An 18,246-nucleotide genomic window follows, 5' to 3' on the forward strand; every position below is an offset into this window, starting at 1 on the left:
AGGGAAGGTTCCATCTAAACCACACAGCGCACAGTGCACGGCTGCCAGGTCGGCCCAGGACTGCCGAGGGATGAAGCGGATGGCAGAGCGCGGCCGCGGAGCTGGCAGCTGCTGTTTCACCATCTGTCTCTGCCACTTACTGCGACCTTGCCAAGATACTTAACCTCTCCGGCTCCAGCCTGCTTACTACTGAGGAAACACCAGGCAGCAACAGTGCTGTGTGAGTGCAATACAAACCAAAATGCCCAGACCTGAGCAGGGAAACCGGTGTTTCAGCCTGTGAAATCCAAGCTGCACCACCACAATCTTCTAAAAGCGCTTTCCTTACTGACAGGCGACGGGTGGAAACAAGGGACCTCACCAGTGACCTTCAGGAAAGCCACCTCATAAGACCGCCTTCCAGGGGCAGCTCCGGCCTGGTGACAGCAAACCCCAGGTGACTGGCGAACTGAGGCTCAGCCCAGGCTGAAGGAACTAGATGCGAGCACCTGTCACAGCAGCCTCTCCCTGGCCGGGCAGCATGGGAGCTCAGTCGTCAAAACACTAGAAGGCACTCCCAGAGCTAGAAAGGCTCGGCTAGGCAGCCGGGCTTAGGCCCAAGTCACAAAGGCCAGCACAGCCCAGTGAGCTGGGCAAACGTGAACCAACACTGCACTGTCACTTTTCCTCTGTTTTAAAATTTTGGGACAGATTCTCATGTAGTTCAGGCTGGCCTTGAACTCACCGCAATCCTCCTGCCTCAGCCTCCTGAGGTGACAGGTATGCACCACCACGCCTGGCTCTGTCCAGTCCTCTGCCTGTGCCTATCCTGACTGCATCTGGGGAGTTCCCAGGTCAGAGGGACTGTTAGATATGGTAACAGTTGAGGGTTCTTGAGTTCTCTACCAAAACGCCACCTCCTGACTAGCATGAGACCAGCCCAAGGACATCCCTGTGCCTTGGATTCTGGGCTCGATGTTGACAGTGGCATTCCTAAGAGGGACAAGGTGTGAGTTCTTGTTCCCATCAAGGTAGAGCAAGAGTTTTAATGAGTCCCACGTTGCCATTCACAAATTCCACTTAGGAAGCATGGCATTGCATGCAGACTGCTCGGGCTGTGGGCAGACACCTGGGCACTGAGCGGGCGCTGCTGCCGGCTCCGTGGAAGCCACTGCGTGCACGGCCAATGTCTGAGGGGCGGGGGTCCAGGATTCTCACATGCATGCGCACACGCATGAGCACACATGCACACACAGATGCACATGACTCAGGAACTCACCACTGAGGTCCCTCGCTGATGCAGAGAATGAAGCTAACACCCAGAGGGCTGTGGGTATAGGTCCAGGAGGGAAGAGGCCAACACTGGTTCAGAGAAGACTGGACTGCCCAGATTTGTCAAAATTTGTTTACAGCAGTATTTTAAGGCATGAAATGCTGTAACACTTTTCTTCCATCTAAACACACTCAATACACGAAGATTTCAATAACCAAAAGAGTTGTACCAAAAATAAACAAATTAACTTTATTAAGTTACTACTTCAGTCCTTACATTGATTTGTTTAAAAAAACATCAGTTTGGAATATATTACTGAAAGCGAGTACACACAATAAATAGGGAAGGGGCTGCTGGTGTGGGAGGACAGTCACCAGAGCCAAGCTGTCACATGGGCAGCAAGAGCCCCAGGAGGCCACTTTCTCCCAAAGGGAGCTCCAGGCTCTGGACCACTCAGAAACCACTGCACACCGCCATGCATCCAGGAGCCAGCCTCAGTGACCAACAGCACCAGGGAGCCTTCTTTAGTGAGCTTTTCCTCTGCAGTGCTGGGGATCAAACCCAGGTCCTTGAGGATGCGAGGCAAGTGCTCTAGCACTCAGATTTATTCAAGGCACAGTCTCACTCAGGTGGCCACGCTGGCCTCAAACTTGTGATTCTCCTACATCAGCCTCCCAAATAGCTGGGATGATAGGCGCATGCCACCACGCCCAGCTAAATCAAAATTTTTGCTTGAAATATATGATTACTCAACTAGCCTAAGCCACATGGCAGGCCCTACAGCAATAAGTTACATGTGTTCTGAATTTAATAACTTAAACATGATATGGTTAATATGTACTATGTATCTCAACAAGCCTCTCGCAGGGAAGGTGCTCATTAAAAGGTATTTTACATTACAGTGTTAATTCCTGCTCAGAATGGTGTCAGTATCTACAGTAGTGGTGGCCTCTCCCTTACTGCAAATGCAGAACCGTAGAATCATACTTGATTGAACAAATACTTCTTATGTACACATGGGTCCATGTTGTGTGTGCAAGTTCTCAGTGGAGCAGGCTTATGATCATGGCTCCCTGACTCCTCAAACCGAACCCCGAAAGCACTGCTCACAGGGACCTGCGTGGGCGCAGGCACAGGTGCAGGCACAGGCGCGGCTGCCCGTTGCCCTACGTGTGGTGCACCTGGTGCAGCATCAGCTCCCGGGGGATGCTCGTCTCTGGGCCGTACAGGTTGCATGCTCTCCTTTCAAAAGCGGCCACCGTCTGCTTCACCACCTCATCGAAAAACAGGGTGGCAAGCTGAGAGTGCAGAAGTGAGCGGAACTCAAATGACACCTGTAAGAAAACGCTCCCAATTATTTTAGAAAGCACTTTATTTTGCTGAATTTCACTTAGAGTTGGCCCTCCCATGTGTCCTGGGCCTTTAAGGTGTAGTGGAGCAGCTCCATCTAGCTGAGTTAGCGCCCATCACGTGCAGGAATCTTCTTTTCTGTTTTTTTTTTTTTTTGGTACCAGGGATCGAACTCGGGTCCTTGCGCTTGCACAGCAGGCAGTGAAACCACTGAGCTAAATCCCCAGCCCGGAATCTTCTTTTCTTTTGTTTTGTATTTCTTATTATGTAACCCAGGATGGCCTCAAACTCACTCTGCAGCCCAGACTGTGATCCTCCTGCCTCAGCCTGCAGTTATAGCCCAGGCAGGCGCCACCATGCCCAACAATATCAGTGGGAATCCTGCTCGCCACCTCAGGCACAACTGCTGCCACATGATGAGTGCAAGTAAACAGGCCACGGAACCCCTGGCCACATGGGAGGCTGCAGAGGCCTCGCTGAGCTGGCTTCACCGCAGTGTCTCCTGAGAGCACTCGGGGGCGTGTCACACCCCACAGAGGCATGGAGGAGGGGCAGTTGTCGCAGCATCTGTCCCTCGAGAAGCAGCAGCAAAGAGGCCTGTGCACCTCACATGAGCGCCACACCCTGAGGAACACGGCCTGGCAGGTGACTACTTCAGTCTCAAAAAACCAAAACGACCACCAAAAACCCAGCTGACTTTTGTTTTTTTCTGTGGTATTAAGGATTGGACATAGAGCCTTCACACTGAGCTACATCCACAGCCCTTTTAAAATCTTTTCTTTTTTTTTTTTGGTATTGGGGATGGAACTCAGGTCCTAGTGCTTGTGAGGCAGGCACAGTGCCACTGAGCTAAATCCCCAGCCCTAAATTTTATATCTGGAGACAGGGACTCCCCAAGTTGCCCAGGCCAGGGAAATTAAGATCATCTTGCCTTAGCCTCCTGAAGGGCTGGGATTACAGGTGTGTGTCACCAAGCCAGGCTGAAGAAATTGTATTTTAAGGACCAAATATTCTCTAAATTTTAAAATATTTTAATTTTTCATCCTTTTCTACGGAGAGTCTGGGGACCAAACCCAGGGCCTCCGCTGAGGTACACCTCAAGCCCTAACTTTTCATTCCCATTCCCATGCACCCATCTCCCAGATTTCCCTATTTTATTTTATTTTATTTTTTGGTACCGGGGAACGAACTCGGGACCTTGCGCTTTCGAGGTAGGCGCCAGAACTACTGAGCTAAATCCCTGGCCCCCTATTGTAATGTTTTATATAACCACAGTACAACTGTCAAAATCAAGAATCAACAGAGGGAATCACTTAGGTAATAATGCTAGTATCTAGTTTATACAGACCTTCTTCACACCCCCAACTGTCCTATTCCTGTCCACTAATTTCTAAGTTTATTTTTACTTATGGCAGGACCACTGCCTCAAGTTGGAGGCCAGTCTGGACTACAGAGTCTCAACCGAAACAACAAAAAACCCACCATTCCCTAAGATTCAATGCCTGAGTTATAAGCACAGAGAACAACTTATTTCTTAAAAGGTGTGTTTCAGAGCTGGGGATTTAGCTCAGTGATTCCACCACCTGCTTCGCAAGTACAAGGACCTGAGTTTGATCCCCAGTACGAAAAAAAAAAGGTGTCTTTCAGTAATCTCTAGGCATAGAAGATAATTATAGCACCTGTGTTCTGAAAAAAATGGGTTACTACTACTTTAGCAGCTTCACTTTCTATGTGAAATGAATGAGAGACTTACCGAAAAATCCAAGGTGCAAGTTCTTGGGTAGCCAGGAAGGCCAGGGCTGAAACGCCAGATCGTCTCCAAATGTTTGAAAAGTCTCCCATCTGTGCAGGATGCCTAGAAGAGAGTGAGAAGGCTACAGTTAACACCCTCAGTCCTGGCAGGAAGTCCACCATCGCTGAGGCTTATGTCCTTCAACCAACATTACTTGGCAGGCCACAGCACAACAGGTGAAGAGATCTAACAGCCCGGCACTGCAAGCCCTCTGCCAAGATGCAGACACCACCCTGTGGCTCCCAAGTGCACTACCACACCTGGCTTGGTGGCTCGTTTTCAGCTCTTAGCAGGCATAACCTGAGTCTAATAAATGCCTTTTTTCCTTGGTAGCTTACTCTCCTCAAGAGTTTAGAATGTCCTTCCCCTGTGCTGTACCCACTGCACACAGACAAGCAAAATAAGGACTTGCAAAGGCCAATTCTTTCCTCCAAGAAATCACTTTCCTTTCCTAACTCTAGCCTCAGCACAAGCAGCATGCCACAGAACATGCCAGAGCACACAGCTGTGGGAAGAATGGTCAGTGCAGGCCTGAAACATTTAGATGTGCAGCAGTGCCTGCCCATTAAGGAGTGTGCATGTGTGTGTGTGTAGGGGTGCTCACCAGGGAGGAGGGAGGGACAGTGGGTGGGTCTGTGTGTGGTATAAGAGGTCATCTTTATCCTGCATGTGTAAGAAGCCAAAGCTAAACAAAGCTGGGGTGTATAGTTAAGATGTCTTAGAATTTAGAAGCAGCATCATAAACTAAGAGCTCAGTTCTAAGAGCTTGAATGGTATGAGAATGAGGTCAGAGAATGCAAAACATTTTTAAGATTGCAGAGCTATTCACTGGTTTCAAGCAGACCAAGTAAGTCTTGGTTCTGTGACCTGGGCAGGGTATCCAACTCCTAGCCTTCATTTGCTCCATAAGGTGGAGAGTTACACTCGAACCTCCTAGGTTTAGGGCTAACATGGGGTTCAAAGCCTGGTGTTTGGGAGGCAACTGGATCGTGGGGTGCTATGGCTGACTTGCTGTTAGCAGGCAGGGCCTGGCCTGACCTGGCAGCCGTGTGGCCTGGAAGGGTCTGCCTCCCTCCACAGATCCTCCCTGGACACTCTCTGCTCCCGGTCTGCCATGGCATGAGCAGCTCTCCTCCGCTCTGCTGCTCTGCATGCCGTCCTGCCTCCGAGCCAGCCAGCCAAGACAAGCCTCCTTTAAACTGTGGGTGTCAGCTTTGGCTGAGGCATTTGGAGCCCAGGAGTTTAAGCTGAGCCCGGGCAACATAGGGAGACCCATCTCAAATTAAAATAAAAAGTCAGGTGTGGTGGCACACACCTGCATTCCCAGCACTTGGGGAAGCTGAGGCAGGATGATCACTGTGAGTTCAGCCTGGGCTACAGTGAGTTCAAGGCCAGCCTGAACTACAGAGCAAGACCCTGCCTCAAAAAAAGAAGAAAAAAAATCTATGAGGCAAATAAGTGAAATATGTGTAATAATGTCAAAGCCCAGAGTAGGGTGTAGCCTTTTACAAGTAGTTAGTTTGAGACTCCAGGGGCTGAGCTTTGCTAGACAGTGCACTCATGTGCCTGAGGAAGAGTCCATCTACCTGCCCCAGAGCTGGAAAGCCCCATGATGCTGTCATGAATCCTGTGCACACAGAGTGCAGCTAAGCCCAGGTCACTGCTAAGGAATTCTCCATGGAATTCTGCCTTCCTGTGGGTGGAGTCTGCACATTTTTTCCAGATGTGCACCCTCCTCTGACCAGCGAGGATGACTAACGTCGCAGAAGCTGGCTTTTAGTACCTGTTACACGCAGACACCTCAACAGTGTTGACATTCCCCCTATCTCCACACTCAGACCCTCCCTTTATTTTTTGGTGGTATTGGGGATTTAGCCCTGAGCTCCCCATATGCTAGGTAAGTACTACCACTAGCCTACATCCTCAGCCCTTTTATTTATTTTTTATTTTTTTTGGTACTGGGGATAGAACTCGGGACCTTGTGCTTGCGAGGCAGGCGGCGGAACCACTGAGCTAAATCCCCAGCCCAGCCCTTTTATATTTTTTGCAGAGTTTCACTTAATTGCCCAGGCTGGCCAACTTGTGATCTTGCGATGTTGAACTTACAATCAACCTGCCTCAGCCTCTCTACTAGCTGGGATTATAGGTGTACCACAACTCCCAACCCTTCTCTAACTTTCAAAAAATGTGGCTATTAAATAAATTTATTTTTACCCTAGTGGTAAAACATTCAATATATTTTCCAAAAATAGTGCAGGTATTAAACATTTCTCCCCTGTAGTCCAAATGATCTTTCCTGATTCAGTAGTCCTCAACAGAAGGAAAACAAGAATGCTAATATTGTATAAAGTAACACAAGAGACACAATAAATGAGTTTTTTCCTCTTCTTCCTACTAGTAAAAAGATATCTTTATAAGCTTTTTACATGTTACAGTATGTCTCATTTGATATAACTGTTTGAAGAATATTTAAAAACAAAACCCAGAACTATTACCTTTACCAAATGCGGTTTCACCAAGGTTACTACTGATGTGTATCGCTCCAGCACAGGTGGAAAGCCAATTTCTAACCGGGTTTTACAATATCCAGGTCTCCTTGATATTATATCCGACTTCTTGCACCAAGGAACGAAATGCTTGTAATCCTCCATTCCCGATACCACATCATACATTTCCTGCATTGAATATCTTTAAAAACAGATGTGAAGGGCATTAACAGCTTGTTATATGAGACATGTTAGAATATTAATAAAACTTATTCACGCTTCACTCAGCACCTACATCGGATCACAATCTGGGAGGAGTTGACTACAAAGCAATACAGGAGGTGAAAGGAATCGGAATAGACACACACTGCAGAAGTCACAATTTGACAGCTCATGGGTTAATTTATCCTGCAGATGTGGTTTTTACATTTTTTTCTCATGCACTTAATGGAGAATCTATATTTTAAAAAACTTTAAAAACCAAAAGGCCTTGTAGTCATACATAGGTCCACACCTCCATATAACAATCAGGTAAAGCTAGATGTGGTGGTGCACTCCTGTAATCCCAGCACTCTCTGAGGCTGAGGCAGGAGGATCACAAGTTCCAGTCCACCCCATGTGACTTAGTGAGACCATGTCTCAAAAAAGTAAAGAAGGGCTGGGGATTTAGCTCAGTGGTGCCAACTGCCTCAAAAGTGCAAGGTCCTGAGTTTGATCCCCGGTACAAAAAAAAAAAAGGACAGGGATTTAGCTCAGTTCAAAGGCCCTGGGTTCAACTCCCAGTACTACACGAAAGAAAGAAAATGGGTGAGTTGACTTACAATTTCTTACTCTCAGCCAGCAATTTCACTTTCAGCAATATAATATTAAAAATACAACCACATTATACAAAAGATGTTCACTTCAATACTGATGGTGGGAGGGGAAAAAATGGAACCAACCTACATGTCTGTGAGTATACAGACATTAATAAAAGTTTAACAAATCATAGTGTAAGATTTATGTGGAACTCTATAGTGACTACTCAAAGTTAGGTCAATGAAATATATATATATATATATATTTGGTAACAGGGATCGAACTCCGGTCCTTGTGCTTGCACAGCAGGCAGCGAAACCACTGAGCTAAATCCCTGGTCCAAATATATATTTTAAGGCAAAGATATTTACAGTACCATGTTAATGAAAAGCAGAAAGCAAAGCAGAATATGTATGGCTCTTTTAAGAAAGTGTTAGGTATATATTCCAGTTTCTTCCTGAAAATAATACTGACAACAGAACATCCGTAACATTTAAAATATCCAGAAGGAAACAGATTAAATAATCAGTTAATTCAGGGAAAAAAAAGAAGGGTATTGGTAGACTAACTCCTCAGTCTATGTGCCTCCATTTTAATTATTTTTCTATAAGCATGCACCACTATTCTAATTTTTGTGTATGTTAAATTCCTCAACACTTGATTTTTTTTTTCCTGATACTGAGGATGAAACCCAAGGCTTTAAACATGCTAAGCATGCATCTACTGAGCTACACCACAGCCCATTTTTCCATTTTATTTCACAAAAATTGAGTTTCAGTGCACGTATTTTGATCATATCCATCCTCCCTTCCATTCCCCTCCCCTTCTCCCTTAGTCTATTCCACCTAGTCATAGTCTCCCTTCAATTTTTTATCAGTTTTAGATTTCACATATTAGGGAGAACAGGATATTTGTCTTTGAGTCTAGCTTATTTTGCTCAACATGTCTGTTTAGGCCGGGGATTTAGCTCAGTGGTTCTGCCGCCTGCCACGTAAGCGCAAGGTCCTGAGTTCAATCCCCGGTACCAAAAATAAAACAAACAAACATGTCTGTTTAGTCCATTTACCCACTTATTGATTGGGCTATCTGATGTTTTGGGGTTAACATTTTTGAATCTGTTTTTTGAGACAGGGTCTCGCTAGGTAGCCCAGGTGATCCTCCTGTCTTAGCCTCCTGAGTGCTGGGATTATAGGCGTGAGCCACCAAACCTGGCTGTTTTTATATATCCTAGAGGATAACAATCTGTTGGAAGCATACCTAGCAGAGATTTTCCCACATTCTGCTGGCTGTCTCTTCACTGTTAGTTCATCCCTTGATGTGCAATTTGATATAGTCTCATTATGTTGGTTCTTGTGCTATGAGTCTTAGGAAGTCTCTGCCTGTGTTTATGGCTTCAAGTGTTTGCCTTGTTTTCTTTTAGCACATTAAGTTTCAGGTCTCTAATGTAGGTCTTTGATCCATTTTGAATTGATTTTTGTTCAGCTGAGGTGAGACAAGGATCTAATTTATCCAATTTTCCTAGACATTTGTTAAAGAGATTCTTTTCTCCCACACATATTTTTCTCCAACATGCCGTAGCTGCAAGGGTGTCTGTATCCTCTATTATGCTCCATTGGTCTACAACATGTATTTGTGTGCCAGCATGCTGTTACTATGGCTTTACAATTTGAAATCAGGGATTGTGATTCCTCTAGTCTTGCTCTTTTGGCTCAAGTTCACTTTAGTCTATTCTGGGTCTTTTGTGTTTTAATGTGAATTTAAGGATTGTTTTTCTAGTTCTGTGAACAATGTCACTGGTATTTTGATGGGGACTGCATTGAATCCGTAGACTGTTTATGGTAATAAGGCCATTTTAACAACAGAGTTCTTTTATCCGCTTGCTTAAATTGACCCCTAGGCTTTTGGGGTTTTTTTTAAGCTACTATGAATGGAATTATCCTGATTTCTTTCTCAACTGGTCCATTGTTGGTACATAAAAAAGCTATTCATTTTTCTAATGTTGATCTTAATATTCTGCTACTTTGCTGAATTTAACTCCCCTAGGTCTTTTGGTATAGTCTTTAAGATCTCCTAGGAGACTTAAACTTTTCAATTTACAAAAAAAAAAAATGATCTCCTAAGATAGGATCATAGTTTGTAAAGGATAATCTGACTTCTTGCTTTCCTGTATTCTGCCCCCCTTTTTTGAAATAGGGTATTGTGATGTAGTGCAGGCTGGCCCTGAACTTGCGACAATTCTCCTGCTTTAACCTCCCCAGTGCTGGGATTATAGGCATGCACCACCACGCCCGCCCTCCCATTTATTTTTCTCTTGTCTAATTCATTTGGTTAAGATTTCAAGCAGTGTATTGACTTGGGGGTGGTGAAGAGAATACTTGCCTCATCCTGACTTGAGAGGAAATGCTTTCAGATCTTCCCTACTCAGATGATGGTGGCTGTGTGCCTGTCATATATGGTGTTTACTTTTCATAACTCATTTCTTCAGGGATTTTATAAAGGGACATCATGCTGTCAAAGGCCTTTCCTGTGTCAAGTGAGATGATCACGTGATTTTTATCCTGAATTCTATTTATATGGCGTAGTACATTTATTGACTTGCATACAATGAGCCATCCTTGCATCCCGGGAATGAAAGCAACTTGATCAAGGTGTGTGATCTTTTTAATGTGTTGATTTGGTTTGCAAGCATTTTATTAAAGTTTTTTGCATCTACATTTTTCAGAGATGTTGGTCTAGTTTTCTTTGTTGTTGTGTTCATGTACAGTTTTAGTACAGGGTGATGTTCGGCTTATAGAGTGAGTTTGGAGGCTTTCTTTCCCTTTTATTTTATGGAATAGAGTGAAGAGCACTGGTGTTAGTTCTTCAAAAATTTAGTAAAATTCAGCAGTGAACCCGTCTGGTCCTGGGCATTTTCTTCTTGAGAGACTTCTTCTTTGAACTCATTTCAGTACTTGGTTACTGATCAGTTTAGGCTGTTTGTATCCTCTTGCTTCAGTTTGGCAGGTTATATGTCATCTGGAAATTTATGTTTCTTCTACATTCCCAAATTTATTAGAATATAGGTTTTTAAAGTAGTCTCTAATAATCTTCTGGTTTTCAGTGTTGTCTGTTGTAATATCTCCCTTTTCATCTCAAGTTGTATTGATTTAGGTCTTTTTTCTTTTGGTTAGTTTGGCTAAATTATCAATCCTGTTTACCTTTTCAATATCAATCTTATTTGATCCTGTGTATTGCTCTTTTAGTCTCTATCTCATTAACTTCGGCTCTGATCTTTTATTATTTCTTTTCTTTTGTTGGTCTGGTTTCAGTTTGTTCTTGTTTTTCTGGAACCCTGAAATTCATCGTTAGGTTATTTATTTGAGATCACCCTAATTTCTTGATGTGAATGCTTATACCTATGAACTTCCCAAATGCTTTTGGTGTATCCTAGATTCTGGTTTCCACTTTCATTTGATTCTAGGAATTCTTAAATTTCCTCCCTGGATTTCAACGACTACTAATTATCTAAAGTGCTGTTCAGTCTTCATGTAGTTGTATAGTTGCTGTGGCTTCTTTTGCTGTTGATTTCTAGCTATATTCCATTAGGCTCTGATAAGATACAAATACTACTTTAATTTTTTTTTTCTTCTTTTTTCTTTGGTACTGGGGACTGAGCTCAGGACCTTGGGCTTGCAAGACAGGCACAGCAACCACTGAGCTAAATTCCCAGCAGTACTGCTTTAATTTTAAAAAAGGAAAATAGGCCTGGGATTTAGCTCAGTGGTTCCGCTGCCTGCCTTGAAAGCGCAAGGACCCCAGTTTGATCCCTGGTACCAGAAAAACAAAACAAAACAAAATAAAAAGGAAAATAAACTATTCTAGAACACAATGAAAGGAAATCTACTATTCCTTTTGTTTGTTTGTTTTTGTTTTTTAGACAGGGTCTTGCTATGTGTAGTTCAGCATGGCCTTGAACTCACTATGTAGCCCAGGCTGGCCTGGAATTCATGGTGACCCTCCTGCCTCAGCCAACTGTGTGCTGGGATTACAGGCATGCGCCACCACACCCAGCTTTTATTCCTTTTATGATTTACCATAAAAGAATAGCCTAATAAAAGAACAGAAAAACAAAAGCTTATCTACCAACATCAGCTAGTCAGTACTGATGCAAAAATTGTAAGAAAAACAGCAGCAAATAGAATCAAACAATATATTAAAAAAAAGTAACAATCAAAACCAATCTACTTAGGGATACATGGATGATTTAACACTAAGAATCTTATTCTTTTAATGGTATTAATTGGAAAAACAGGAAAAACTATGATTCTTTTCATAGATGATGAAATATCAGAAGCATTCCCATTAAAGAACACAAAAATTTTGAAAATATTAGACAAAGCATTAAATCAGAGCATGAAACACAAAGCATACTTGCTAAAAATATTAGGTACATTTATCAACTGGCAGGTGGTATGAATGTTAATTCAGAAAAATCAATTCGGAATTCAGTAAGGTGGCCAATTATGAATTATACAGAAATCAACTCTTTCCCTATACTAAACAGAACTAGGAAGAAAATACTAGCATAGAAATGCAAAATACCAGGCTGGGGATGCAAATTATATATCAAACACGATTCACCCCAAAGTGATATGATAAACAATTTCATGAGACCCTGTCTAAATAAATAAAGGTTAGGAGCTGGGTGTGGTGGTGCATGCCTGGAATCCCAGCACTCCAGAGGCTGAGGCAAGAGGATCACCACAAGTTCAAGGCCAGCCTGGGCTACATAGTGAGTTCAAGACTATCCTGCCCTACAAAGAGAAACCCTGTCTCAAAAAAACAAAGAAATAAAGGCAAGGGATGGATGTAGCTTAATGTGAAAGCCCTGGGTACCAGGAAAAGAAAAAGGGAAGATGCTTTTCGAATATGACAGAATTTGGGCCTCTCTGTACGTACAAACTAATCTTTGTAATCATGAAAAGAACAGCATATAAAAATGCAGGTCATAGCCAGGCATGGTGGTGCCCACCTGTAATCTCAGCCCTTGGGTGGCTGAGGCAGAAGATCACCACAAGTTTGAGGCTAGCCTGAGCTACTTAGTGAGATCAAGGCCAGCCTGAACTGGCCTATGTATAGCGAGACTCAGTCTCAAAAAAAGAAGGGCCGAGGATTTAGCTCAGTGGCTCTGCCACCTGCCTTGAAAGCACAGGGTCCTGAGTTCGATCCCCAGTACCAAAAAAAGAAAAGAAAAAGAAAATGCAGGTCATAAACAAATTATTTCCTTGATGTGTCAAGGTTTAAATCTATCTATAAAGTACTATATTCATATAATAGTAAGGGGTATGGAAAGAACAACCAACAAAAAGCACCATTTAGTAAGAAGATAATCCAGAAAGGGCATAATTCTCCACAAAATACTGTGAATGCGCTCCTTCAGTGGAATTACTACTTTTTTTTTTTTTTTGGTACCAGGGATCAAACTCAGGTCCTTGTGCTTGCACAGCAGGCAGGGAAACCACTGAGCTAAATCCCTGACCCTGGAATTACTATTATATACATACAAACCCGATAATTCTTCTCTCTGAATATTCTTTTCTTTTGTTTATTAATGGTGCAGTGATTTTGAAGAAAGTTCTTGCATGTATCTCCTTAGGCAAAATTGAGGTATGTAGTGGGAGAGTTCTGCTCATCAGTATACCACAGGAAGCTAAATATCTAAAAAAGACAAAAATTACCTGATTTAAGATGACAATAAAAATAAGAGGATGCACAAATTATAGAGATTTTTTTAAAAAAAACTATCATACATTAGAAGGCTTTGTACTTCAGAATATTCCTGAAAACATACAATCTCTTTTTCTCTCTTATGCAAGCATAGATTTAGGGGGAAAAAAGCTTCTGTAGCACCATAAGGAAAACTAAAATTAACAGGTTACAAGCTTCTGGTACTAAAAGTATCCCCAGAAAGCTGACTTTCAATCTGTAGTCATGCATCACTATCTACTCTTACTATATGCACAATAGCATATTCATTATCTCTTTTTCAATTCATCTTATCTACCCACGTAGTTTTGTCAGCTGGAGCCAAAGTCTTTCCTTAATTCCTGACCAACTTCAAGGAGACTTGAAATTTGGTCCCACTCTCAAGATCAGAATTCTCCTGGCTCTGTTCATAGCACCATTGCTCTGTTCTCCTTTACTTTCTAATCTTTATTTCAACAACATGTTTGTAAAAATAGGTCTAGTTAGAGCATTAAAATTGTTTCAGGGAACTTGTATATACAGATACCTGGATACCTGCTGTCTCCCTGTCCACCTAAATACATTTAACCTTTCCTAATAAGATGACATTCTAGTTGAGGATTCAAGAAGAGTACTAGAAAACAAATAGGTATGGAGACATGTAATTTGGACCTCCTTTGGATGGGCTTCCTAGCTGAGATATAATAAACAAGGAGTTAGCTGTACAAAGAGAAAAAATAGGTATGTATGTACACAGTGAGTGTACATAAATGAATATACAGATATTACTCATATATATAAGTAAATGGGGGAGGGGAGTAGTGAGTATTCCATACATAGACAATAAGCTTCACAGTACCCAGAGACCAAGACAAACTAACAGTACACTGGTAGTGTAGCAAGCCAAGAGGAGAGTACCAAGAAATAATGCTGCAGATAGGAGCTGAATCACGTTGGGCATTATTGGCCAGGATAAAGCAATTTGAAATTTATTCTCAATGAGAACCTATTAAAGAGTTCTGAGTAAGAGTGACAGTTGACTAAATCAAATCCAAAGCCTCAACCAGTTTTGTTTTGTTTGTTGCTGTTACTGTTTGGTCAGAACTGGGGATTAAACCCAGAGCTTCACAACAGTCCCAGCTTTTTATTTATTTATTTATTTATTTAATTTTGAGACAAGAGTTTGGCTACGTCACTAACTTGCCCAGGTTGGGCTCAAAATAATCCTCCTGCCTCAGCCTCCCAGTGTACTGGGATTACAGTTGAGTGTCACTGTGTCCCGCCCTTTTAATATTTTTTGCACAGTTCTGTTTCTTAGCCTGAGCATCCTTCTGCTTCAGTCCCCTCAGGAATTAGGATTACAAGTGTGTGCCATCATGTCCAGCTCAAATTATTTTTAAAAGGGGTTCGAACAGGGTAGCCTTATGAAATCTCATATTATCATACCTAATATTTATATAGAATGATTTATATATAAACTTTTTAAAATAAATGATATTTCTTGAAAGAGACTGACATCCTACCATTTAATTGGGGAAGAAGAGAAAATTAAGATAAAGACAGGTTGAACAATTGAGTCTATGTGGCCAAAAGATAAAGGATAATATCTAAGAATACAGCTAAAAAAAAAAAGCCCAATTAAAGGGAGACCAAAAATGGACTCCATAATTTAAGAATTTTTAAACAATTAAAGTTGTTTATAAAAGATGAATGGGGGCTGGGAATGTAGCACCACAGCACGTATCATATATACACTATGTATGTATGTGCGTATGTATGTGCTTCTGAAGAGGTGAATTAGGTGTCTGGTTGGCCAGAAAGCTTACTTTTTCACTGCACAGGGTCTTTTTTTTTCTCCTGGTACTGGAGATTGAACTCAAGACCTTCCGCTTGTCAGGCAGAGGCAGTACCGCTGAGTTACATCCCCAGCCCTGTACCTGGTCTTGTAGTAGGCTCGTGCATTGCTTTCCCACACTTCTCCAAAGATTCCCTGACACAATCTGCTTATAATCCTAAAGGAAGGATCTGTACATAAAGCAAAACAACATATCTCCTGATCACTGTGCATGCTACGGTTACAGTGCTATGGATAACACATCTACTTTTCACATACTACCGAGAGTAAGGGCTGAGGGTGTACAGCTCAGTGGGATAGTGCCAAGCTTAGTGTGCAAGGGCCTTGGTTCCATCCCACCAATATGAAGGGAAAAAATATCTTCAACTGTAATATGAAGTGCTGCAAGTCATATTCACAGTTAAACTGTGAAATGAATACTGAACCCCACTGAGGAAAGCTTTTCTTTAAAAAAGAAAAAAAGAAATCGGGCCAGGGATTTAGCTCAGTGGCACCACGCCTGCCACGAAACCACAAGGACCTGAGTTTGATCTCGGTAGCAAAAAAAAAAAGAAAAAAGTAATCTGCCAATACTACTCTCCAAACCCCTATGATACTAAAGGTCAGACTGTGACAACACACCTGGCTCTCTAATACTCTATCAGAGTAACACCAGCCGACGTGGGGCGGCCTCTGCTTGGAGCTACTTTTTGAAGTTACTTCCTAAAACAAGAGTCATCTGATTCTATCTCAGTTCCACCCTGTATTTGTCTAAAAGGATTTGGAGGTGGATAAAATTCTCCACTGAATCTAATACCCAGGTCTCTGCCTATTTGTGCTTTTATGCTCCACCCAGTACTGCATAAACACATACGTACCAACCGCTAAACGCTTAGCGTCAGACTTTTCCAGAATAACCTCCTACAACGCAATGGTAAAGGCGAGCGAGTAGAAAACCACGGTGTGGCTCCTGGATCCCTCGTCCCCACCCGCCTCCCCAAGGAAGCAACCCCGAAAATCAAGGCAGCCCCGCTCAAGGTTACAAGAGGAGCTGTCTCGGCGCGGTGCTAAGAACCAGCTTGTCAGCTGCAGTTCGCGGCGGGCCTTTCTCGGTCTCCGCGCCCCGCCGGACCCCTGAGGCGGGCAAGGGACCGAAGGAGGCCGGGCGCGACCTCAGCCGCCCCCGAGGTCCCGAGCGGAGGCCGCGACGGTCCCGACGCCGGAGCCTCGGGTCTCCCGAGCCGCCGGGCCGGGCGGAAACGTGTGCCCGCGGCCGCCGGCTTCCTCACCTGACGTTCCGCGTAGGACCCCGCGCCGGCCTCGCCCAGCATCCCGAGGCTGCCCTCATAAAAACCCTCTGGCCCACCCGAGCTGCCATGATCTTCTCTCGAAAGCCGGCTGCCACCTCAGACCAGGGCGGCCCCGCGGCCCCGCCCTCAGGCCCAGCGCCGGTGCCTCGCAGCCAATCGGTGGCCCCTGCGGAACCGGATACGCCCCTGCCCCGCCCCGCGAGCGACCGGCTGACGCACGCTCCCAAGGCCGCCCGGCAGATTGTAAACGCCTCGGCCTCCCGCCGGCCAATCACGAGGGCGCAGGGCAGCCTGGACACGCCCCCACGCCGCCGCCCGCTCACGCATTTACGTAACACTCAAGGGCCCGCGCTACCCGCCCCTAGCGCTGGATCCCTTCCCTGGATTCGCCAACAGCGGTGCCGGTCTTGGGGAGCTGCTTCCGGTCGCGAGCCCCCAGTATGTGATCCCCGCCTGGGCCCCGGAGCGAGCCGCGAAAGTGCAGAGCCCGAGGCCAAGTGGTGGGGTCCGCGCTCTCGCCTGCGTGTCCGGGCGCCGTGAGGTTAGGCCCCGCGGGGCGCCTCGGTTACCTAAGAGCCCTCTCTCTGCCTTCCTCCTGCGTGGCCTGGCTGAGATCCGTTCTCCTTTGAGCGGTGCGGGATGAACGACTGCCGAGGCGCGCTTTTCCGGAAGGCAGTCAGCCGTGCAGTCCTGACCTCCGTCCGGTCACTCCGAGTCCTCGTTTTACCTGTGTGGCCTCGTTTCCCGCTGCGCTGCGAGCATGGCGCTGCGACTTACCCAGTTGGTACCCTTGAGCGAGTGAGAGTTTAAGTGTAATCAGCGATTGTTTGGGGGCATCTACTTGAGACAGTTCTTTTTGTATAAACTGGAGGGGTTTTTTGTCTCCCCAAGTAGAATAAATTTGAGGACAAAAGTTTAGGAGAGAGTTTATTAGAAACAAGAAGAAAGCTGATACCACCAAGAGGGGGCAAGAGCGCCTCTGTGTCTCCACCCTATTTTTAGCTTTTGTTTTTGAGACAAGGTCTCACTATGTAGTTCGGGCTGCCCTTGAGCTCGGTGTCACTGTGTTCTGCAGGATGGCCTCGAGCTTACAGTGATCTCCTGCCTCAGCCTCCCAGGTGCTGAGATTAAGGGTGTACACCACCACTAAAACATACTGGGTTGGGGGGGGGTGCTGGGTATCAAACTCAGAACCTTGCACTTTCGAGGCAGGTGGCAGCACCACTGACCTAAATCCCCAGCCCTAAAAAATACTGGTTTTATGCCTTCAGTCAAAACAAATATGGGATGAATTTTAATCACAAAACAAGATCTTTATGTAAACATCACATTTTTTCCTGAAATAAAACAGTTTTTATTTTTGTCGCCGAGGATTGAACCTAGTGCCTTACACCAGCACACTGAGCTACACTTGTTTTTTTTTTTTTTTTTTTTTTTTTTGGTACCGGGGGTTGAACTCGGGACCTTGCGCTTGCAGGGGAGGTGATGACACCACTGAACCAAATCCCCAGCCCTACAGGCAATATCTTTAGTAAATACTTGGTTTTAAAAATGCCTTCTAAGAAAGTCCACTTTTTGGATTCTCTTCCTGAAGAAACCAAGAGCCTTATTTTTCCTTCTTTCCAATAAAAATTCCCCTGACCCCATTTTGGTTCACAACTTCGTTCATTGATATTGAGACCTCAAACTTGGTTTGTACA

The 18,246-nt window shown here is 44.4% G+C and overlaps 1 protein-coding gene across 3 annotated transcripts; it reads right to left on the bottom strand.

The window, feature by feature from the left end:
* Positions 1-1,475: 1,475 nt before the first annotated feature.
* On the bottom strand, positions 1,476-17,233 carry Coq10b (coenzyme Q10B). 3 transcript variants are annotated; one of them, XM_087200423.1, is made up of 5 exons: positions 17,116-17,233; positions 13,226-13,375; positions 6,890-7,082; positions 4,356-4,457; positions 1,476-2,586 (listed from the first exon to the last, which is right to left on the bottom strand). In XM_087200423.1, the coding sequence occupies exons 2-5, from the start codon at positions 13,348-13,350 to the stop codon at positions 2,419-2,421; spliced, it is 588 nt and encodes a 195-aa protein (XP_087056549.1). In that variant the 5' UTR covers positions 13,351-13,375; positions 17,116-17,233; the 3' UTR covers positions 1,476-2,418. The 3 variants fall into 3 exon arrangements, with proteins under 3 accessions (XP_087056549.1, XP_021105443.1, XP_087056550.1); XM_021249784.2 differs by lacking the exon at positions 17,116-17,233 and adding an exon at positions 16,526-16,724; XM_087200424.1 differs by lacking the exons at positions 13,226-13,375; positions 17,116-17,233 and adding an exon at positions 16,526-16,681.
* Positions 17,234-18,246: the final 1,013 nt, after the last annotated feature.

This window comes from Heterocephalus glaber, unplaced genomic scaffold (assembly GCF_053883595.1).
Source record: "Heterocephalus glaber isolate CG9 unplaced genomic scaffold, H.glaber_assembly_v1.0 deba00001743, whole genome shotgun sequence".
Taxonomy (NCBI): domain Eukaryota; kingdom Metazoa; phylum Chordata; class Mammalia; order Rodentia; family Bathyergidae; genus Heterocephalus; species Heterocephalus glaber.